General features: G+C 48.3%; 1 protein-coding gene across 4 annotated transcripts in view; it reads right to left on the minus strand.

The window, feature by feature from the left end:
- UBP1 (upstream binding protein 1) overlaps positions 1 to 23,985 on the minus strand; it is a 528,279-nt gene that overhangs the window by 303,772 nt on the left and 200,522 nt on the right. For all 4 annotated transcript variants that reach the window (XM_069214387.1, XM_069214377.1, XM_069214369.1 and 1 more), the window contains one exon: positions 3,807 to 3,912. In XM_069214387.1, coding sequence (XP_069070488.1) covers positions 3,807 to 3,912 — 106 coding nt within the window. The remainder of the gene's footprint in view (positions 1 to 3,806; positions 3,913 to 23,985) is intronic.

The raw sequence follows: 23,985 nt of genomic DNA on the forward strand, positions 1-23,985 counted from the left end.
AAGCAGAGGGAGAGTAGAAACTGTTTGACAATATGATAGCTTTGTTTTTATGTTTTACTCTCCTGGTAACTATCACAATCCTACTGTGTTGTATCGTTCTGGTTATTGCGGCTCACGCCTTAATATCTAAAATACAGTCGTTTTATTAAAAACATTATATAAAACTTATACTGTCTTTGTCATTTGTATATGAGATCATATTGGAAATAAGAGAGTTGGTTTGGATCTCACCACGACTTCCCTGAGAAGTTCCGAAGATGTCATGCGCTTGGCTGCCAAATCATTCCTTCCACAGGGGAGAAATGAGGCACTGCTAGTTAGCCGGAGCAAAAACCGGATTTAGGGTGACAGAGTTCTTTACACGTGGGTTAGACTCCGTCCCCCACACTGTTATCGATCCTGCTACCTAGAAATCCAGTAGTCTCATTTAGAATAATGAGAGCCCACGCGACACAAGGCAGACTACAGGCAGTAACACAGTTCTTCCAGGTGTAACAAAACAGTTTTGTGGACTACACAGCAGGCCACAACCGCAAACAGTTCCCCGAGAGTCCCTCCGCAGATCTAGAAAGTGAATACCTGTTGCCTTCTTTGAAGTTGGGAGACATTTCTAGAGGTTTCTCTTTGAAGTACTTGGAATTTCCTGGCTCCCCTGCCTTGGCTTCTAGCTGGCTGCAGACAGTCTAGAGGTGAGAAGCACTTTGTTTGAAGGCAGGGGACACCCTATTCAGTTGTGCCAAGCTTCGCCCCCTTTGCCCTGCCAACAGATGGCCCATTCAGGCACACCTAATCCCTTTACTGTGTGACTGGCTGTCAGGAATTGACAAAGTCTGTCAGTTACATCCAGTCATGTGACCGTTGGGGGACTGCAGGCACCAAACGGCTAAGGGCAAGAAAATATAAATTTTCTAAAAGTGGCATTTTCAAAACTGTAATTTAAAATCAGACTATACCATTAAAGAGAATCTCTTATTACAATTTCATGGATACCAAACATGAAATGCTTATCTGCCCCCAGTCAAACGTTAGCACTTATTAAATGTGATAAGACAACCCAGTGTTATCCTATGGGACAGGTAGGTCTCGCATTTGTGAAAAACTAATTTAAGAGTATTTAACTACCAGGACATGTAAAACTTAAAAGTACATGTCCAACCTTTTAATTACAATATACCCTGCCCTAAGGGCTCCCTAGGGCCTACCTTACAGGTAATCTGTATGAAATAAAAGGGGAGTTTAAGGGTTGACGGGGGGTTATATTGCCAAGTCGAATAGGGAGTTTAAAACTGCATTTAGGCTGCAATGCAGATCTGGCACATGTTTTAAGGGGCTACTTAAGTGGGTGGGCCAAAATGTGCTGCAGGACCAATCATAGCATTTCATTTACAGGCTCTGAGTATACAGTATTCCACTTTACAAGGCACTTATAAGTAACTTAAAAATGCCAATCAAGTATAAACCAGTTTAACCATGTTTAGGGGAGTAAGCACAAGCACTTTAGCATTGGTTAGTGTGCGAAAGTGCACGGAGATCCAAGGCCATCAGAACTAATTCTGGGGAAAAACTTACGGAAAAAGGCAAAATATTTGGGGGAAGACCACCCTAAGGCTGGCAGTGGTAAACTGCATCATATACTTAATAGGTTAAAGTAGTGGTAGTCGATGTATTGGTGTTAATGTTGAGGTAGATCGACCTACAACCATAAATCTAATATATCTGAATGGAGTTTTGTTAAAAAGATTTGATTTATTATTTCCTTTATTGTGTAATATTTTATGACGAATAAGGCGAACACAAAAGGTATTTCTGTATTTTATTTAAATATTTGCTGCTTTAAGTTGTCCCTGTCGCTTACTTTTGCATGTGGAAATTCTGCATCTAAGCATCTTTTTTTAATCTAATGCCAAGAGACAAAATTTCCAAGTATGCCCTAGGATGTACAAAGTGAAACAGTGAGACACATCTATGAACAGCAGACTTCTCTGTATGCTCTAACTGGGCTTGTGTGAGCCAGTCATCTGCATGAGACCAGCCTGTTACCTGAGTTAAACACTGCATGAATTTCTGTGGTGCTGTTTTGAGACTAAATAGAAATTAATTTCAATGATCATGCACGTCCTTAATGGGCTAAGGAAAGTTTTATTATTGCTAAAAGCAAGGGCTTTGAATACAAAGAAAATCGTGAGAAATATGGATGATTATCTGGTATAAATCCTTTGACTCCTTTCTGCCAAATGCCTTTCGTATACAGCCTTCTCTTCGAATAACTGGTGCACCTCTTACCAAATGAGGTAAAATGAGCCTCCTGCCATGGAGGAAACATATGTTGTTGTTTGTAAACGCTAGTGCATGGCCTGTGTTTAGAAGCCAGAACTCACATTTGTTTGACTCCAAGGTAGAGCATGATACAAATGCCTTCCTTCCATATGAAAATATGTATTAATACATTTTACTTTTTTCGCCCTGTCTCGACCATCAATCTTGGTGTGTTCTCTTCCTATTTGCACCATACAAACATAGTAAGTCACATATTTTGGCGAGTAGCTCTACAAGTTTACATAGGCACCATGATCTGATTCAAAATATGTTTTTTCTCAGATCGGAATATTTATGCAGTGAATAGGTCAGGCCACATTGCATTTGTTTTTGATAAGCTCAACATTATGGGTTTTACCTCTTACATCTCTGAGTAAAAAGTTCTAAATCTGGGATCCCAGTACTCAAAAAGTCCCTGTCTTTTCCAGGGGAGAGTGGAACACATAATACTGAGGGGGGTCACTTCCTTGTTCTAAGCCTACAGTTTGGGTGATATGGGGCATTTTCTCTCTAGTATGAATGCCATTCTATGTGGTTCAACACTTCTGAACCACGGTCAGAGTGATTCAAGGTTATCTTGCGGCTTGATTTTGTACATGTTGCAAATGGGCCATTTGAGGTTGAGGTAAAGTATTAGTATAATCCCACCTGCAATTGATAAGCAAGCCATAGATTGCCCCATTGGTACCTTTAACTTATATATTGTAGGGCTGAATAAAATAATAATCATGTCCAAAGGTTCAGGAGTGCGAGGACAAATGTTTTTAATCCAAAAACGTCTTTCTTGAGTCCATCAGAAGCAGCCTTGTTTTGCTCCTTTACCTTTTGGGCTGCTGCCGTTCATCCATAAGGCCGCTTGTAAGTCCATTTTTGGGCAGTCAAATCAGTTTTTAGACCTTTGAAAACGTATCTACTCCTGGATCCTTTACTGCAGACCCCTGCAGGGGGAGCTGCTAGAACTCTGATACCGTTGGGTGCAGGTCAGTACTTCTTAACCAAGAGCATGCACTGGGAGCAAAAAAAGGAAACAAAGTGACATGTATAGCACATTGCTTTGTATTTCAGGAATAAAACCAGATTTAAAAAATCTCCATCTTTCCCATTACAATTAAAATTTCGAATTTTGCATATTTTTTGTTCGTGAATTACATAATTTTACATAATGTATTCATTTATTTGAAGGTTATGTTTTGAAATTCAAATCATCGAAATTGCTTAAGTAGGGGGTTTCTTGCTTTCTGGAGTGATTCACCTGGGGTTCACGGAAGTCAAAATGTTAAGAGCAGCTTCTTTTGACGATTTCATAATATTAGTGGACTGCACATGACACTCCTGTTCAAATTAACTACTTTGAGAACACTGAACAGTATAGCAATCCAGCTCAATTTTAGCAGCGGTTTGCATTTTCCTCCTTGATGATATTTGTGTAGGTGGAATTGAACAATAACTCATGACTGAAACCAAATCACTGAAACCACTGCTCACTTCACCTAAATTAAGAAGCCGATCCCCAGGACGATTCCATCTCCATCCCTCCAGGTGCTGGTGTTCACTATACTGCAACCTCCTGTCATGGAAGACAACTCTTATTATACTCTAGGGAAGAAAAACATACCAAATATCAGTGTTGCAATTTACAAACAGGTCTTGAATATAGCCTCAACTGAGCATAAATGTCTCCCTGAGCAAGAATTCTGTATAACAATGCGCAATGACATAAGGTCACCGGTAGTATCAATTGCATAGCTGATGCTAAATGTTTGATAAGTACATGTTAATAGTTAAAGGTCTGGAAAAATGAAATGTTGCTATGATCCACATTGAGAGAGTTAGCAAATATTTGAACTGTACTCTTTGAAATGGTTGAAAGCAATCTGTAGACTACAAAGGCATTATTAGTTGGGGACGCGATCCGTAATATTATTCCATGAATAACATGATAGGTGAGTTTGTGGTCCTTAATGATCTCAGTGTCCAAGCACCAGACATATTTCTTTAACATACTTTTTTATGTTTAATGCTCAAAAAAACCTTTGTTAAAAGATGTTTCAATTCTACTTCTAGGTATTCCTGTTTACTTATGCATGTATACATATACAGGGCAAAGCAGGTTACTTACTCACTGAATAATGCTCTCCAAATCAATTCCTGGATTAAAAATCTACACTAATGCCAGTAGGATCAAAAAGCCAATTACATCTGCTCACACCCACTCCAGCACAATCCTGCTTGTCACGGTCCAGGTTCCAGATATGTTCACTTACCTAGAAGGTCAGACTACTCCACCACACAGCCCACAAGCATGGCAGTGGGCACTTGGACCTATACATAGGAGCACTGCAGGGAGCACCTATTCTGCTAAACCCATTATACAAAACTGCTTTGAAGGGAACACTGCTAAAAGTAAATGGTAAGGACAGATACTGGCAAATTACTACTAATGTAAATTTATAGGGGACTGAAACTGCTTTACTACGAGCAATTCACATTACAGGAAAAAATAATGAATGAGAACAATGGTATGTGTTACCCACAATTAAACAAGTTCTAAGCTGGTCTTAAAATGGGTAAAACCCAAAACTATCAAAGTGAGAGAGAACATGTGTGAGAGTGAGAGCGTGAGGGAGTGATAACATGTGTGAGCGTGAGCGTGTGTCTGAGATATGTGTGTGTGTATATATATATATATATATTGCTATAGTGCAAAGAGCTAGTCTGGCATTGTTGATGAACATGCTATAGCTTTGTGTTTGAAGCCATCAGGGATAGTCGCTGCTGCTGCGCGAAGTGTAGATCTCCCATTGTTGGTCGTCGCTGGTGGTTGGTGTCAATCTGAAGAGCAGGTCACATAGAAGCTTCTCGTTGGCGGTCGTCATGGCCAACAGAATCTTGGTGCAAACATACCAGTTGGCAATCACAAGGAATCCAAACTTCAGGATTTTCACATTTTCTTGAGAAGGTGTACACACTGTTGCCAGTCCAGGCTTCAAAGCCTGGTGGTCACCTCTTGGGGATCAGTAACTCACTCCAGCGGAGGCCAATAGGGTTTATGTGGGTTGACCAAGCAGGGGCAGTTCCAGCAGGGCAGTTTCAGGGGGGAAGGTTGGTGTGTCCCTGGCGTTCAAGCAGGAGGTCTGCTGATTGACCCTTGGAGTCACTCTGGTTAGCCTGGGATGAAGGCAAGCAGGTCCAATCTTCCTTCTCAGACAAGGTACTACTTCAAAGAACAGGCAGTCCTCTGGCAGCAGGGTAGTCCTTCTGCACTTCTGCAGGTTTAGGAGTGTTCTGTTGGGGGGGCGTGGCTTCGGGCGTCAAGATGGCAGTCGCACTCTGAGAGTGCTCTGGACCCCTCCGTCATCTGCCAGAAGAAGCCAGCGCTGTCCTGCCCAGGGGCGCCCACCCGGAACATCTGACGGGCCCCCTGACCCCTCCGGACAGACCCCGGGACCGGGGGAGTGGAGCAGTGAAGCGCGAGGGCCTGCGGAAGCATTCGCCTCCATAGTCAAGATGGCGGCGTTGAGCGGCGTTCCCGGCCGCGCAGTGTGCCGTAATGACTACCGCCTGATGACTTACATGTATGGCCGAGAGTAGTGCCGGCCGCGCCTGGGGTCTGCTTGGGCCCAAACAGCAGAGAAGCTCGAGCGACCGCTGGGAAGCGGTGAGAGAAGGAGGGGGCGGTCCTCCCCCTTTGCCTCGGGGAGCGACCGCGCGACCCACGGATTGGGCCGTCTCTGTGGCCGGAGCGGCCTGGGGTGTTGCGGCGCTGGGCCCGGTCGCATCCTCTGCGTGCCCGGGTGCGCTGGTGCCCCGGAGGAAGAGGCGCGGCCCTGAGCGCAACCTGGAGGGAGCGCGTAGGATATCATCGCTCATACAGGTCTTGACCCTTCTGGCTGGGGCCGGCGCCCTGGACCTGGAGCTTTTCGGCCGTGGTTTTTGGACCCTGTCTATGCTCTGCTTTTGTCCCGGGCGGCGGATGAGCCCTCAGGCAGCTACTGGGAGACAGCGGAGGAGGAAAAGGGGTGGCCCTGGACGCAACCGTGAGACGAAGGAGCCACGTACTAGCTGTGGCGACGGCCCGGAAACTGTGCTGAGAGTCCGAAACCCACACAGGCCTTGGCCCCGCTGGCTGGGACCGGCACCCCGAGGCTGGCCTGGTCCAGGGCGCTATCCGGCCACATTCTTGGAACAGGCCTGGTGCGGAGAGTGCGGGATGGCGGCCTGGCGAGGGAGGAACGGCCCTGGGGCGCTCGTGGCACAGCCTTGGAGGTGCCGGTCGCCAGGTGAGGTGGCTGCCTGACTATTGTGCACATCGAGTCCCAACCCATAAACAAGCACAGGCCCTAACGCCTGGGACTGATTTAACCCAACTTGAGGCGGAATGTGGCCGGGGGGCCATAGCGGGGATTGGCGCCCGGCCTGTCCATGGGCGCCGTGCCTGAAGAGCGAGGGACTTATGCGCCGCAGAGGCCGCCACGTGATGCCTGAGTGCTACACAGACGGGATTGTGCAGATGCCACTTTACGCCTGGTGAAACCAATGAGCTCTTGGTGTCCATCCATGGTGGCTGGCTGTGAAACCTCCGGAAGTGCACACCGCATCTGGTGCATCTGGGCTGGGCTGGCATTCCCTGCTCCCCTCCCTGGTGGACGCGCGGGTGAGTCTTGAGGTCGCGGGAGACACAAAGAGACACAGAAGATCGGTCTGAGGCCTGTGGGGTGACTGGGGAGAGCGCCACATCCTAAAATGACTATGGGTAAGGACAGAGCGAACAAGCAGCCGCCACCCTCCCAGCAAAAGATCGACCTATTCACTATGCCGGCGGCCTCCCGGGGCGGCGGAGATGCGGCCCCTGGGGGCTCCACACCAGATGGAGTAAACGCCATCTTGCAAGCGATTCAATCCTCACAACTTGCCGTAGAGACTAAAATAGGGGAGGTAAGAGAGGATATGGGCCTTATTAGGCAAGACCTTAGAAACTCGGTGGGCCGAATTACGGAGGTGGAGGGCCGAGTCACACAGACTGAAGATGAGTTGGCCGACCTCAGAACCAAGGTGGCCCAGTTGCAGACCCGGATGGGCGAGCTCCATTGACGCGCCAAGGACGCAGAGAATTGTTCCCGGCGCAACAACCTACATATTATAGGGTTCCCAGTGGGGGTAGAAGAAAATAAAGCCTCTGAATTTTTAGAGCAATGGATTAAATCCTGGATGCCAGCCCAGGCCCTCTCGTCCCTGTTTGCGGTTGAGCGTGCCCATAGGGCTCTGGCGCCACGGCCCCCCTCGGGGGGACCCAAGAGACCGTTGATAGCGCGTTTTCTAAACTTTAAGGATCAAGACAACATCCTTAGAGAAGCCAGACACATGGTCGACCTCCATTGGGAGAACAACAAAATCCTAATTTTCCCTGATTACTCTCGAGAAGTCCAGACCCGACGCCGATCATTTGAGCTCGTAAAAGAAAAACTTAGAGCGATGCAGCTTTCCTACATGCTCTGCCCAGCGCGCCTGAAGGTCTTGATGGCAGGAAAGTCCTACTTTTTTGAGTCCCCGGAGAAGGCATGGGACTGGCTGACCGAGGAGGGTATTGGGCCGCGGATGGGGCCCACCAGGCCGGCCCGGGGATCCCCCCGGGAAGACCCACCTGCTTGTGCGGGACAACGGAGAGGCCGGAAGCGCACCTGTTCACGGCACGGAGGCCTGAAGGGCCCCGGGGTCACCAAAGGAGAAAGCTAAGGTCGAGGCTCCGAGCGTGAGGCGAGTGGGGTCCCAGAGGTGGCTGGGGGAGCCCGGGACACAGTACAGACAGCTGACGGCGAGTGCTTGAGCCAGTCACCGACGCTTGGTTGACTTAAGATACTTAGGGGGTCATTCTGACCCCGGCGGTCATGGACTGCCGGGGCCAGGGTTGGCGGGAGCACCGCCAACAGGCTGCCGGTGCCCCGCAGGGCATTCTGACCGCAGTGGTTTGGCCGCGGTCAGTAGTGGAAAACCAGCGGTCTCCCGCCGGTTTTCCGCTGCCCAAAAGAATCCGCCATGGGGATTCTGACACCCCATACCGCCAAACTGTTCCTGGCGGCTCTGCCGCCAGGAACAGGATGGCGGTATGGGGTGTCGTGGGGCCCCTGGGGGCCCCTGCAGTGCCCATGCCAATGGCATGGGCACTGCAGGGGCCCCCGTAAGAGGGCCCCACAAAGAATTTCACTGTCTGCATTGCAGACAGTGAAATTCGCGACGGGTGCCACTGCACCCGTCGCACCTTCCCACTCCGCCGGCTCAATTCTGAGCCGGCGTCCTCGTGGGAAGGGTCTTTTGCACTGGGCTGGCGGGCGGCCTTTTGGCGGTCGCCCGCCAGCCCAGTGCAAAAGCCAAAATACCCTCAGCGGTCTTTCGACCGTGGAGCGGTATTTTGGAGGGGGGAACTCTGGCGGGCGGCCTCCGCCGCCCGTCAGAGTCAGAATCACCCCCTTAATCTCATGTATGGCCAACGGAACTTGAGAGACCCACATGGGCTAAAGGGTGCGATTTAGGGTGGGGCTCCGGGCACGGTTGGACCCACCGCCCACGGCTCATGCATACTGTTTCTCTTTCTTGGCCCTTTACACCTTGACTTCTGTTCATTGATTGCAAGTGATCCGATTTGAATGGAGGGGTCCACCACTCCACTCCAACGGTAATTCATCTGGCTGTTTTGTTTTTGCTTTTGTTGGGTAGTTGGGCGACAGATGCTTCCTGGGGAGAAGTGTGGGGAGGGGGGTGGTTGGGGGAAGGAAAGTTCATTAGTGAATTAGATGGGATAGTATTTGTAAGTTTCCTTTCTTGTTTTGGGTTTTCGTTTCACTGTTCAGGACGATCACTCTGGGGCTCACCGATGGGCACACAACACTCCCTCACACCGACTCCCCCCACGCTTGGCCCACACTGACACGGGTTCTATCATGGAACGTAAACGGCCTCCTGGATAAAATCAAGAGATCAGCAGTATTCAGTACCCTCTGCAGATATGCCCCCCCCAGTGGTCCTATTGCAAGAAACGCATCTTCTTGGAACTAAATGTCCCATGCTTGCAAGGGGAGGCTACGATAAAGTCTATCACTCAGGTTTCACCAGAGGCTCCAGGGGTGTGGCCATTCTTCTCCATCGATCGTTGCCCATGGTTATTGTAGCCTCACAGTCTGACACACAGGGTAGATATGTTACGGTATCCGGATCGCTCCATGGGATCCCATTCAACCTTGTATGTGTGTACGCCCCCCCGACCAGGTCTTAGCCGAACTCCCTAGCGGAGTCACACTTATTGGGGGAGACTTTAACGCCGTCTTAGACCCTAGATTAGACGTATCCGGGAATGTAACTACCTCAAGATCCGGCCGGGCTTCAACCCTAAGGGGCTGGACAGAGAGCCTGGGATTATGTGAGGTGTGGAAATCCTGGCACCCTAGAAAGCGACAGTTCACCTACACTTCTGCAGCTCATGGAACACACGCCCGTATCGACTTAGTGTTCATGCCAGCGCTGGACATTGTCAGGGTCACGGGAGCAGATATCCTGCCACGTGGGGTCTCTGATCATGCACCAGTTCAAATTTGTATAGGCAGTACTGAGTCTTCTCGGCGTCCGATGTGGCGCCTGAACGCCTGGTATTTACAAGATGGCGATTACATTCTAGCGGTCAGGGAGCGCCTTACACAATACTTCCAGCACATCGTGGGCTCGGTTCGGACCCCGGGCACCGTTTGGGCTGCATGCAAAGCTACTCTTAGAGGGCACGCCAAACATCTCCTCTGAGTTTGAGAGCAGGCCCGCAACCTCAAAGTGTCGGTGTTGGAGGCTTGTGCACTGCGGCTGGAACTCTCGCAAGCGAGTTCCCAATCAGTCTCCGACCTGAGGCAGCTAACCGGGGTGTGAGAGGAGAGTAAGCACTTGGTGCTGGAATCGGCAAAGCACATATGGAGGGCATCAGCCGCCCGCATACATGGATGGGGAGACAAAAACGAGAAGCTCCTACAATGGTTGGCCACAAGACCCTTAGCTGACAAGGTTATCCCCGAAATAATAGACGACTTGGGATCTCTCGCGAAATCACCCACCGAAATCGCACAGAGCTTTGCGTCTTACTACGCACGACTCTACGCGGAGCTCCCTAGGCCACAGGCAGAGAAGGAAACCCCCCTCTTAAACGAGATCCCCCTGCCTAGAGTCCCCCAAGCGGTAAGAGAACAATTAGACGAGGCTATTAGTTTGGCAGAAATTACGGAGGCGGTTGCCAACCTATCCTCCGGTAAGACTCCGGGCCTGGACGGATTCCCTGCAGAACTCTACGGCAAATGTGGAGACATTCTGGGCCCCCACCTGCTGGACATGTACGAAGAGGCAGAAAGATGTGGTTGTTTCCCAGCAGGGATTGACCAAGCCACAATTGTGGTGATCCCTAAGACTCAACCCCCATCGCAGAGCTGCTCAGCCTATAGACCCATCTCCCTTCTGAACACCGAAATCAAAGTGATGTCTTCAATTCTGGCAGCCAGGTTGAAAAAAGTGCTCCCGTCTTTGGTGCACCCAGACCAATGCGGCTTCATGACCTCCCGAAGTACAAGGCATTGTATTAGATGCCTACATTTAGCCCTAGCAAACCGGGATGTACTGACTCGGTTCCCCCTGGCCTTGCTCCTACTAGACTTCGAAAAAGCCTTTGATACAGTAGACTGGTCTTACCTTAACCGCGTGATGCAGAGCAACGGACTTGGGCCCAAATTATGCGGTCTGGTAAAACTGCTCTATTCTAATCCAACTGCCAGGGTGCAAGTAAACGGTGTGGTCTCTGACCCCCTTTCCGATCTGCCGAGGCACCCGTCAGGGATGCCCATTATCCCTTGGTGAAGTTGTTACGTGAAGACCCATTGATCAAAGGCTGGGCTTGGCCCGGGGGCTCAGAGGACCGCGTGGCGCTCTATGCAGACGATGTCCTCCTTTACGTAGCGGGTCCGCTTATCCTGCAGATCCTTCACCTCTTCTCAGAGGCCTCTGGCCTCACACTAAATCCCCATAAACCCTTGTTGGTCCCTCTACACCCCTCCAGGGAGTGTATCGAATGGCAACACAACATTCCCATCCGTAGGAACAGGTTTAAATACTTGGGAGTGTTCATTGCACTCATCCCGGAGCTGGCCTGGGAGCTTAATGTCACGCCACTCACTAAGAAGGTTAATGACGAACTACAAAGATGGCGGTCTTTACCCCTCAACTTATTAGGGAGAATAGCCCTATACAAGATGATGATCCTTCCCAGACTCCTCTATCTGCTACAAAACTTTCCATACTGGATCCCCAAGACGTGGTTCAAAGAAATAGACTCGACGGCGCCCCAGTTTCTGTGGAATGGTACCCGTCCTAGACTAGCCCTTTCCACCTGCCAACGTGACGTCTATGATGGGGTTTGGGAATGTCTAACATCCACCTTTACTACATCGCAATGCACCTACTCGTAATTAATGACTGGGTGGGGGGTGGCTGGACTGACCCAGCATACCGACTGGAGCTTCATACTTTGGGCTACCAGGGGGTTTTCGACGCCTTGTACGGCAGCCCAATCCCCAGGACTGTCCCAGAAGTGACAAGAGCGATCTTAATGGGGTGGCGTGAGGCCCAGAGAGTGTCAGTTTGGAGTGGACGCCTCACCCAACAGACCCCGTTATGGCATGGAAGACTGCTTACGGACGTTACAAGACTTGAGGGGTTCCAGAAGTGGGACAACATAGGGATCTCCACTCTGGGGGATGTCTGGGAGGGAGCACATCTGAGATCCTTTGGGGAACTACAGGAACTCTTCTCACTACACAAGAGTTCCACAAATACCTGCAGCTTACACATACGGGAGGGGGACCGGGTTCCTGAATGCAGTCCTATGGAGGCGAAAGTGCTGATGGGAAATATAGGCAAAGGCGGAGTCTCCCAGATATACCGTTCCTTAATAGTCAATATATCTAGTCCCCTGGTGGGGCTCCGTCGGAAATGGGAGGACTGGGTGGGACCAATGGAAGAGGAGGACTGGGCGGAGGCACTGATGGCACCTCGGGTACTGACGATGGCCACACGATTCCGTTTACTTCACACCCTTTACCTACACATGGCATACCTCACCCCCTCTAGATTATACAAAGTAGGCCTTAAAGCCACAGCCAACTGTCCAAGATGGTCTGGTCCAGACGTGGATTTCTTCCATATGGTCTGGGCTTGCCCAGTGATAACAACTTACTGGAAGGCAGTCATATATGAGACCTCAAAGGTTTTGCGAGAAGATATCGAAATGGCCCCACAATCTCTCTTACTGGGAGTCATGGGCAAGCTGGGTCTGAGGAGGGCAGACAAGATTTTCCTGGGTGTGGCGTGTTTGGTGGCCAAGCGAGACATTATGACAGAGTGGAAGGCCGGAGTGGCGCCGGCGTTGATCAAGTGGAGACGTGAGATGGACTGGTGCGCGCAGCGCGAGAGGCTGGTATACGCGGCCAGGGGTTGCCCTAATAAATATATTAAGGTGTGGGGGAAATGGGACGACATGGTGGGCTCTTAGGAGGGAAGTGGTGTGCTTGGAGAGTAAGCACCCTCATGTTATTGTTGCTGAAATACTAATTATTGACCTTTACTCATTTAATGTTGTATAAGACTTGCTTTTGGAAGCCCAGAAGTGGCCTGGGGTTTGACCGTATGCACACACACCAATTGGTGTTCTGTTTAATGTGTTTGTACCTTTTATTTTCTCATTTGCCCAAAATCAATAAAAATTATTTATAAAAAAAAGGAGTGTTCTGTTGAGTGGCCCAGGAGGTCCAATATGTATACCTGGTACCGGCCTTTGTGTGGTGGGGACTCCATCCTACCCCCACATCAGGTTAAGGAAATGTCTTCCCCTTCTCCTTACGATGCTCCAAAAGGTCTGAGGATAACAAAAGGCAAGGCAGGCCTGGTGTCAGATTATTTTGTGTGTGTAAGAGGCAAAGCCCTTTGAAGGGTATGTGGGACTGGGTACAGCACCTCCCCAGTCACCATGGCAGAATGGCCCACCCTTTCCACAGTTAAGCCTCCCTCCTGTTACTGTCTGGAAGTAATACACGCCCCCCCCAACAGCAGAGCCAGTCATGTGAGTCAGGACACTGGGAGAAGGCACAAAAGGTTGGGACAAGAAAATGCCAACTTTCAAAAAGTGAGGTTTTCAGAATTGTGACTTAAAATACGACTTTACCTAAATTAAAGAGGATTTTAAATTACAATTTAATTGAGTGTGAACAGCATATCGCTACCTGATCCTAATCAAAAGTTAGTACTTTATAAAAGATAATTCAGTGCTATTCATTTGGAGAGACAGGACTTAATGGAAAAGCTGCTTTAGGAGTTTTTCACTGCCAGCTCAAGAAAACCCTAAGTACATGTGTCCTACTTGTTAAATATAATAATAATGTGTCCTTCCCTATGAATCTTTAGGGCCTAACTTAGGGGTGATTTATAAGTACTGCAAAGAAATGTTTACAGTTGGCAAAATGTATATTTTGCCAGGTCAAAATGGTCAATCGCCACATGGCGGATTTTTTTCTCGTGTATGTACCACAACAGTAAGTTTGCCAGTGAGGTTTGGCATACCTAGTGTGATTTTTGGTCATCAGGAGGACATCTGGTGAGATTTTTCCAACAAGGGCGGTTGCAACCTTTCTCCATCAGAAGGCTGCCTCTCGAGTTGAAAATCTACTAGAGCAGCAGCAAAATCAACTTGAGTAGCTGCTCCCTCTACCGTGCCACATGATGCTGTCTGCACTGATTTTTCAGCATGGAACATGCCTCTGGTGCTAAACCAACAGCGTGGAGTGCCTATTTCCAACTGTTAGCAGGATTCCGCAGAATCTCGCTGAGTTTTTGTTATAACTCTGTGGAAATCCCTAGAGTCAAATTCCACAAATTCCACCTACTCCTAATTTAACAGCAGAACTGCCTCTTGCAGACAGGCTATTCGAATGGAGGAAGATAAGCAACAGCAGCAGGATTACTCCTGACACTATGGCCCCAGCAGTGAGGTCCCAGGATGCTTGTTTCCGGTCCAGGGAGGACCTGGCCTGGCAGTTCGGGCTGGACTGTTCCCATGAGGAATAGGGTCAAGACTGATTTGCATCCGGCTGGGTCCAAACTGGGGTGGCATGGTGAGCAAAAGAACAATGGATTAAACCCAGATCTGTGACTGGGGGTGAGTGTTTGCATTGTTCAGCACTCCGTCCATCATCCTTTTGTGTTGTCCCAGCAGTGAGGGGGACATAAAGCTGAGGACTGATTGTGATGCACTGTTTTAATGATGATGTGCAAAAGGTAGAAAAAAGAAGCAAACCCTTCTGAGTGAAAAGAGAAGTGGCCCTCTCAGAATGGACACAGTTACAAAGACATCATTTAAAGTATGTGAAAAGTAAAATATGGCTGGCACCATAAGAATAAATGGTCACTACCCCTGGGCGGATCATTCTAAGGCATCCCATAAGATAGCAGCCATCTTCTTGTCTCGATTTTCAGAGAAAGGTCATTTCTGCGCCAATTGCACATAAGTGGTTGGCTGGCATGAAAACAAAGAGTGAACTTCCGCACGGTAGAGAAAAAAAAAAAAGAGAACTTGGACAACCAAAAGAAAATTGTTATTTTGCCTTTGGAAAAAAACTCTACCTCTTGTACTAAACTATGCTTTTGGACAACTGCACAAAATAAACGCTACACACCTGTTGGACCTGGCCCTTCTTGCAGGGTTATCCCCAAATGTTTGCCTTCTTCCTTCCATTTTTTTCTGACTTTTTTGTGGATTTAGGACTCTGGGCACTTTACCACTGCTAACCATTGCTTAAGTGCATATGTTCTCTGTCTGAAATGTATTGGTGATTGGTCCTTCCATGATTGGCATATTTTATGTACTAGTAATTCCCTAGTATAGCACACCAGGTGTGCCCAGGGCCTGTAAATCAAATGCTACTAGTGACCCTGAAGGACTGATTGTGCCACCCACATGGGTAGTCCTGCAAACATGTTTCAGGCCTGTCATTGCGGAGTCTGTTTGTGCAGTTTTAAACTGCCATTTTGACCTGTCAAGTGCACTCACTTGTCAGGTCCAAACCTTCCTTTTTACTACATGTAAGTCACTCCTAAAGTAGGCCCAAGGCAGCCCCATGGGCAGGGTGCAGTGTATTTAAAAAGTAGGACGTGTACTGGTTTGTTTTACATGTCCTGTCAATGACTGTTAAATTTGTTTTTTACTACTACAAGGCCTATCCTCCCATAGGGTAACATGGTAATTGCCTTGAAATATATTTTAAGTGTAATTTCACATCGGGCATATAGAGATATGTAGTTTGGGGTCTATTTAAAAATACAACTTTTGGTGAAGTTAGTTTTTGAATTGTAAGTTTGAAAATGCCACTTTTAGGAAGTGGGCATTTTCTTGCATAACCATTCTGTGCCTCTGTCTGGCTGTGGTATCCAGGTCTGGGTCAGGATGAAATTTGAGCTGTTTGTGCATTCATTCTAGAATGTCACACAAAGGGGGCTGAGGTGTGCCCTGCATATCCTGATTGCCCATCACCAGACTGATGGGTATTCCTGAGGTAGAGTGGTGGGAGGAACTGATACTTGCACCTGAATAGGACTGTGCCTGTCCTCACACAAAGCATTCTCCAACCCCCTGGAGTGTGTTTGGGGTCAGGGCAGGGAAAGACAGGGTCTTGTGCGCTACAAAGACTTCTCTTTGAAGTTTGCCTACTTCAAAGACAGAAATGGGCATAAGTACTGGACCTCTGACATCACATAGCTAGAACACATCTGGATTGACTGCAATGACCACGACCAGCAACACAGGCCCTACGCCGCCGCAACTCCTCTGAAGTCCTGCCACAGCATGAGTCCAGAGTGCTGTGTCACAGACGTCCATGACACCCAACTCCAGCTCTGCCGCAGCACATGTGGCCCCGTGGTGCGATCGCAACACCGCAAAGTTGATGCCTCGCAACTTGACCTGAAGGATTCATCGACCCAGCCTTGTCATAAGGAACCAACGCCTCACCACCAATACTGGCTACTGTTCTAAACTGCTATGAATGTTTTTTTGTTTTTTTCACTTGGTTATTGTGTGTGTATACAAATACTTGACACATTGCTTTTGAGATAAGCCAGACTGCTTGTGCCAAGCTACCAAGGGGGTGAGAGCAGGGGTTATCTTAGCTGTGTGACTCCATTACCCTGACTAGCGTGATGGTCCCTATTTGGACAGGGTGCAAACCACTGCCAACTAGAGACCCCATTTCTAACAACACCCACCTACCTTGATACAAGAAGTTAATCCTCCATAAGCATACATGATACATAAGATATGGAAATGCCCTCATATTAAGCCATACTGGAAGACAATTCAACAGAAAATGTAAATGATACTGGAGCACCCAGTCGACCCTGCACTTAAGGTAGCTCTACAAGAGGTTATAGAAAAAATAGGGAAGGGGTTAGTCGTGCAAGCTGTGCCTTCACTGGTCTCAGTTATTTAATAGCTGTTGGAGCTGTCAGCCTTAGGGTGATCCTTGCACACATATTTTACCCGCTTGCCTCCAATTTTTCAAAATTCGTTTTAGTTGGCCTTGGGACCAGTGCTAAAGTGCTTGTGCTCTCCCCCTAAAACACATGGGTCTATATTTATACTTTTTGACGCAAACCAGCGCTGGCTTGCGTCAAACATTTACCGCCGGCTAATGTCATTCCTACGCGCCATGCGGGCACGATATTTAAGGATTGACGATAGCCGGTGCTGCAGGCTGGTCAGAGTAAAAAAAAGAAGGACTCAAATCAGGCAGCGACGGCGTAGGGGAAAATGGGGGTTGTGCGTCAAAAAATGGTGCAATTCAGGTTTGAGTCAAAAATCATGACTCAAACCAGACTTGCGCCATTTGTTGGCGCACAACCCCCATTGAAATGACTCCTGTCTTAGCAAAGACAGGAGTCATGTCCCCTTAAGTCCCCTGGGCATGGCCATTGGGCACAGTAGCCTGTATGGGGGCCCAAATTAGGCCCCCCTATGCCTCTCTAAAATATAAAAAAATAAAAATACTTACCTGAACTTACCTGGGATGGGTCCCCCCATCCATGGGTGTCCTCCAGGGGTAGGCGACGGTGGCAGGGGGTGTCCCTTGGGGCAGGGAAGGGCACCTCTGGACTGCTTCCATGGTCAGAGACCAAGGAAGTTAGCCCACAGGTCCCTTAAAGCCTGCCCTCACCCAGGCGTTAAAAAACGGCGCACATCAGGCTGGCCGCCGTTTTTAAAGGCCCGTCTCCTCCTGTGCGTCAAAATGACGCGGGAGTCATTTTTTGGCCAGGAACGCCTACCTTGCATGTCATTAACGCAAGGCAGTTTCCCGCATCCAAAAAATGGCGCACACAGAGGATTTTTGACATCCGCGGGGTCGGGCGTCAAAGTATAAATATGGGGCAAGGTTTGCGCTGAATGTGCGCCAAAATTTTTGATGCACATTCGGCGCAAACAGAGTATAAATATACCCCATGGTTTGATTAGTATATGCCTAATTGACATTTAATTTACATGTAAGTCCCCAGTAAAATGCACTAAATGTGCCCAGGACCTGTAAATTAAATGCTATTGGTGGGTCTGCAGCGCTGCTTATGCCATCTACTTATTAGCACTTTAAAACAAGTTCCAGTTTCAAACCTCAGACCCCATGACCAAGGAACACTACCTGTGTCACAATCTCAACCCCTCTGAATAGGCGCTATCCATATAAATCATCAGTGTAGGAAGCTGGCCTGGTGTGCGGTGCTCACCTATGGTGTTAGCACCTTATATCAGGCCAAGGCAACCCCTATTGGTGAATGTAGGCAGTGTCTAGGAAGCCAGGGCTCTCTAGGAGGCATGCAAAGCTTATGCAATACCACAATAGTCACACAGCAACTTGTCACACATGAAAGGAACCACACAGTGCTACAAAAATAAAGGTACCTTTATTTTAGTAACACCACACTAGATTAGTTATAGCCAGTCTCCCAACTGGAGGTAGGTACATATTTTATATATATATATATATATATATATATATATATATATATATATGTATATATATATATATATATATATACATATATATACACACACACACACACACACACACACACACACACACACAGAGTAATAATTAGGAAATGGCACAAGAAACAACAAGCATTAGTAAGAAGTAGTGTCAAACAGTTAGGGCCTATGGAGAGGACCAAACCATATACTAAAATAGTGGATTGCGAAGTAAAGTCCCCCACCCAAGGATATGAAGTCGTTAGAGGGAAGCTGGAAGAACTAGGGACCCTCCAGAGGTGAGTACCTAAGTGACTCCTAGCGACCATGAGAGCAGAGGTAAGTACCTGGTCTTCCCAATGACTAACAGGAGGACTTAGAAAATAGATGGTGCAAGAACAGGACCAGACTAGAAGAAACCAAAGGTAGATTCTGGAAGAAGGGGACCTGCAAAAGAAGTGGACAGAGTACAGTCCACGAAGGAGTATCCAATGGGAGCAGTAGCCACTACCCACCCTTCTGTGGGTGAAGATCTGGGTTAACGGGGGAAGAAAACGACCAGCTGTGGAGCCCATGAGCTGAAGAGGAGTCCTTGGAGTGGTGCAGATGGTGTCCCACTTCAGTCGTCGGGTTGCAGATGGTCAGTGGCTTAGGAGAACCACCAACAAGCCTTGGCAAATGCAAGAAGCAGCAAAAGAAGAGCTGCAAGGCTGAAGAGGACCAGCAAGGTCCAGTGGATTCGACCCTTGGAAAGGTTTCATGGCTGACCCTCAGCAGTCGGGAGAGCTATCAGAAGGAGTCGCAGCCCCCACAGGCAACCCACTGGCAGTAAGTTACAGTGAGGCCCAGTCAGCACACCTGGAGAGGAGTCCCATATCGCTGGAGCAGCCTAGAGGAGACTGTTCTTGGCAGGATGAAGTGCTGGGGGCCGGAGCTACTCGCAGCCTGAAGATCCCTTGGAGCAGGAGATCACAAGCTTTAGTTGCTGCAAGAGTCACGGTGTACAGGGCTACTGTCCTGCAAGGAGAGGCAAGGGCTCACCATCTCCCAAGTTGAACAGCGGGCAGAGAGGACCAAAGGGACCACATCAGACTACCACCTGTGATTCAGGGTCCACGCAGTTCCAGAGGAGAGCAGATCCATGCAGATCCATGCAGCCGGACGTCGTTGCTGTAGGGGCCTGCAGATGCAGGGGTGTGACTCCTTCACTCAAAGGGAGATTCCTTCTTGGTGCAGGCTGAAGTCTTGCCAACCCTAGGGGATGCACAGCCGGGGATATGATGCAGTTAAAGAAAGGAACTGGAGAAACAATGTTGCAAGGCGAGGTTGTCTCAGGAGTTGCATTCTTGTCAGTTCCTGAAGAGTCCAGTTGCGGTTACAGTGGCCAGAAATAGAAGTAAATGATGCAGAGGAATCCTGGTGGAGTCTTGCATGTCGGAAGGGAGTCACCTTGCACGGAGACCACCTATCAGGAGGGGCCTCTGATATCACCTGCTTGACCTGGCCACTCAAATGCTCCTAGGGGCCTCTTCACATCTTGGTTTCAAAATGCCAGAATTGAAGTACCACCTGAAGGAGCTCTGGGCACTACCCCTGGGGTGGTGATGGGCATGGAATTTGTCACTCCCCTTTCCTTTGTTCAGTTTCACGCCAGAGCAGGGACCAGGAATCCCTGAACTGATGTAAACCGGTTGATGCAAGGAGGGCACCAAGTGCACCCTTTAAAGCAAAGCGGTGTCTCGGGGAGGCTACCCCTTCCCAGCCATGTAACACCTATTTCCAAAGGAGAGGGTGTTGCCTCCCTCTCCCACAGGAAATCCTTTGTTTTGCCCTCCCCTACTTGAGCTGGTCAAGCAGCAGGAGGGCAGAAACCTGTCTGAGGGGTACTAGCAGCGCAGGCTGCCTGAAAAACCCTAGAAGACTGGTAGGTGTAATCCCAGGTGGTCCTCTAAGGAGTCCCCAGAGTGCATGGAATCATACAACCAATACTGGCATTAGTATTGAGGTATTGTTAGAAATGGAGACTTTGGTTGGCAGTCAGGTTACCTCCTGTCCAAGCAAGGACCCTCACTCTAGTCAGGGTAAGTCACACACAATCCATATTATCCTGTGCCCACCCTCTGGTAGCTTGGCACTGAGCAGTCAGGCTTAACTTAGAAGGCAATGTGTATTTGTGCAATAAATCATACAATAACACAATTTAGCACCATAAAAATACACCACACAGTGTTTAGAAAAATATATAATATTTATCTGGATATCTGCAGGTCAAAATGATAAAAGATGCAATATGAAATTGTAGAGGTATCACTGAAAAGTGATATGAAGTGTCTTAAGTCTTTAAAAAGCAAACAAAGTCTCTTTCAAGCACAAAGTACCTGGTTTGGAGTGAAAAATCTTCGCAAAGGGCCGCAGAGGAGGAGATGCGTGGAAAAATGGTGTGTCCGTCGGTTTCACCCCTTCACACATGGACTTGCGTCGTTATTTTTCACACGGGGAAGACGTGCGTCGATTTCCGGCGCGCAGACAGGTCTCCTCTGTGGGTCGCGGGTTTTTTTAGACGCCCCGGGGTCTGTGCGTGGAATCCTGTGCTTGTCGTCCAGCTGCGCGTCGTTCCGGTGGGTTGTGCGTGGATTTTTCTTCCTCACGGCAGGCGTCGCGTCGATTTCCTCTCTGGAAGTCGGGCGCCGTTGTCCAGGCAGGCCGTGCGTCGAAGTTCCGGTCGCACCGCAGGCGTCGCGTCGATCTTTTCCTTGCGGGGTCGAGCGGCGTCTTTCCGGATCGGCGTGCAGTGAATTTTTCACCGAGGAGCAAGCTGTGCGTCGAATTTTTCAGCGCACAAGGAGTCCAGTTGAAAGATGGAAGTCCTTTTGGTCCTGAGACTTCAGGGAACAGGAGGCAAGCTCTATCCAAGCCCTTGGAGAGCACTTTTGCAGCAAGGCAAGAGTTCAGCAAGGCAGCAGGCCAACAGCAAGGCAGCAGTCCTCTGTAGAAAGCAGTCAAGTGAGTCCTTTGAGCAGCCAGGCAGTTCTTCTTGGCAGGATGCAGGTTCTGGTTCAGGTTTCTTCTCCAGCAAGTGTCTGAGGTGGTAGGGCAGAGGCCCTGTTTTATACCCAAATGTGCCTTTGAAGTGGGGGAGACTTCAAAGAGTGGCTTAGAAGTGCACCAGGTCCCCTTTCAGTTCAATCCTGTCTGCCAGGGTCCCAGTAGGGGGTGTGGCAGTCCTTTGTGTGAGAGCAGGCCCTCCACCCTCCCAGCCCAGGAAGACCCATTCAATATGCAGATGTATGCAAGTGAGGCTGAGTACCCTGTGTTTGGGGTGTGTCTGGGTGAATGCACAAGGAGCTGTCAACTAAACCCAGCCAGACGTGGATTGTAAGGCACAGAAAGATTTAAGTGCAAAGAAATGCTCACTTTCTAAAAGTGGCATTTCTAGAATAGTAATATTAAATCCAACTTCACCAGTCAGCAGGATTTTGTATTACCATTCTGGCCATACTAAATATGACCTTCCTACTCCTTTCAGATCAGCAGCTACCACTTTAATAATGTACGAGGGCAGCCCCAATGTTAGCCTATGAAGGGAGCAGGCCTCACAGTAGTGTAAAAACGAATTTAGGAGTTTTACACTACCAGGACATGTAAACTACACAGGTACATGTCCTGCCTTTTACCCACACAGCACCATGCTCTAGGGGTTACCTAGGGCACACATTAGGGGTGACATATGTAGAAAAGGGGGAGTTTTAGGCTTGGCAAGTACTTTTAAATGACAAGTCGAAGTGGCAGTGAAACTGCACAAACAGGCCTTGCAATGGCAGACCTGAGACAAGGTAAAGGGGCTACTTGAGTGGGTGGCACAACCAATGCTGCAGGCCCACTAGTAGCATTTAATCTACAGGCCCTAGGTACATACAGTGCACTTTACTAGGGACTTATAAGTAAATTAAATAGTCCAATTGGGTATGGTCCAAGGTTACCATGTTTAAAGGGAGAGAGCAGATGCACTTTAGCACTGGTTAGCAGTGGCAAAGTGTGCAGAGTCTAAAAGCCAGCAAAAACAGAGTCCAAAAAGTGGAGGGAGGCAGGCAAAAAGTTAGGGGTGACCACCCTAAGGCTGTCAGGTCTAACAGGTATGATTCCGACATGTTTGATACCAAACAGGCTCAGGTTCGGAATTACCATTATGTAGCTGAACACAGGAAATGACCAGTGTCCAGTACACGGGTATGATGGCTTACCCGCACTTACGAAGCCCAGTGCAATGGAACTCCTGCACAATACATACTTCAGCCCATGGAGGACCTCTGGTGTCCCAATGCCCTTGGTACCTAAGTACCATATACTAGGGACTTATACAGGGGCACCAGTATACCAATTGTGGAGTCCACAAAAGTCCTAGGCAACCAAATATGGAGGGGGAGAGAGAACAATCACTGAGGTCCTGGTTCGCAGGACCCCAGTGAAAACAGTCTAAGCATACTGGTAGTAGGCAAAAAGTGGGGTTAACCATGCCAAAAAGAGGGTACTTTCCTACAACCAGTATGTTCAGGGATGTGGAATTCCTATTGCAGCACTCTGGACATATTGTTTGGGGTCAAGGGCAACAAGTTTTCATGTTTTTTTGTTGCCCTTGGGACAAGTAGGCCTAACCCCCTGCAGTCCAAACCCTTTGGCTGCCAGTTTACAGAGAAGGGAACTGTCTGCAGTTGAGGTAATGTGTAGAAATATCTTAATGCTCTATGAACTTGTATTTATGGTTCATTAATGAAAAGTCTTCATTATTAGTGAGAGGGCTGTAAATACACGTTTTAAGTTCAGAGTGCACTACTGACAGTGGTTCCAGTAAAAAACTTTTTTTTTAAAGTGTACACGTTTAAAAATATTAACAATATGGGGCTAAGTATAATGGCCCCAGAATGTTCTCTGATTAAATGCAAATGTTTGCAGAGGCTTGTAAGCAAGAGTAATGATTCTTTGCTTTCAAAATAAAATGTTCAGAAAAACTGCAAGTAGGAAAAAAAACGTTTCGCTACTATGACATTTTAGGGGCCATTTCTTTGAAGGTCATTTAGTAAAATGTGTTGATGCATATTTCGAAAAGATATTCCTAATGGAAAATCAGTGTAGCCATTTTCAGCAAGATTATGGGAAGCATGAAAATAAACGAGCACTCGCAAAGCCAACAGATCTAAAAAAAATTGTGAGTCTTTTGGTTTCGTCAATGCGTGTCTTGTTTTGACATGGTTTTTGTAACACTTTATTGTTGTGTGAGCTGCCAGGCCCTCACCATTGTAACAAACACTGACAAAAAGAAAATAACGTTTTTGGTCTCAAAAAGCACACACTGGCACCAGTGGCATAACAAAGGCCTTGCAGCCCCCCTCCAGGGGACCTCAGCCAAGCACCTCCACTGAGTGAGTCTGGAGTGGTGGGGCCCTCCATGTTCTTTGCAGAGAGGCGGTCTCCGATTTTGTTACGTCACTGATTGCCACAGTAGTTCCTTGCACTGAACAAAACTACTTTGCGTGCCAATATGCTCTTTGTGGATGAGCAGAACGCGATCACTCAGTAAAGCCAACCGATAGATA

The sequence above is a fragment of the Pleurodeles waltl genome, chromosome 2_1, assembly GCF_031143425.1.
Source record: "Pleurodeles waltl isolate 20211129_DDA chromosome 2_1, aPleWal1.hap1.20221129, whole genome shotgun sequence".
Classification (NCBI taxonomy): domain Eukaryota; kingdom Metazoa; phylum Chordata; class Amphibia; order Caudata; family Salamandridae; genus Pleurodeles; species Pleurodeles waltl.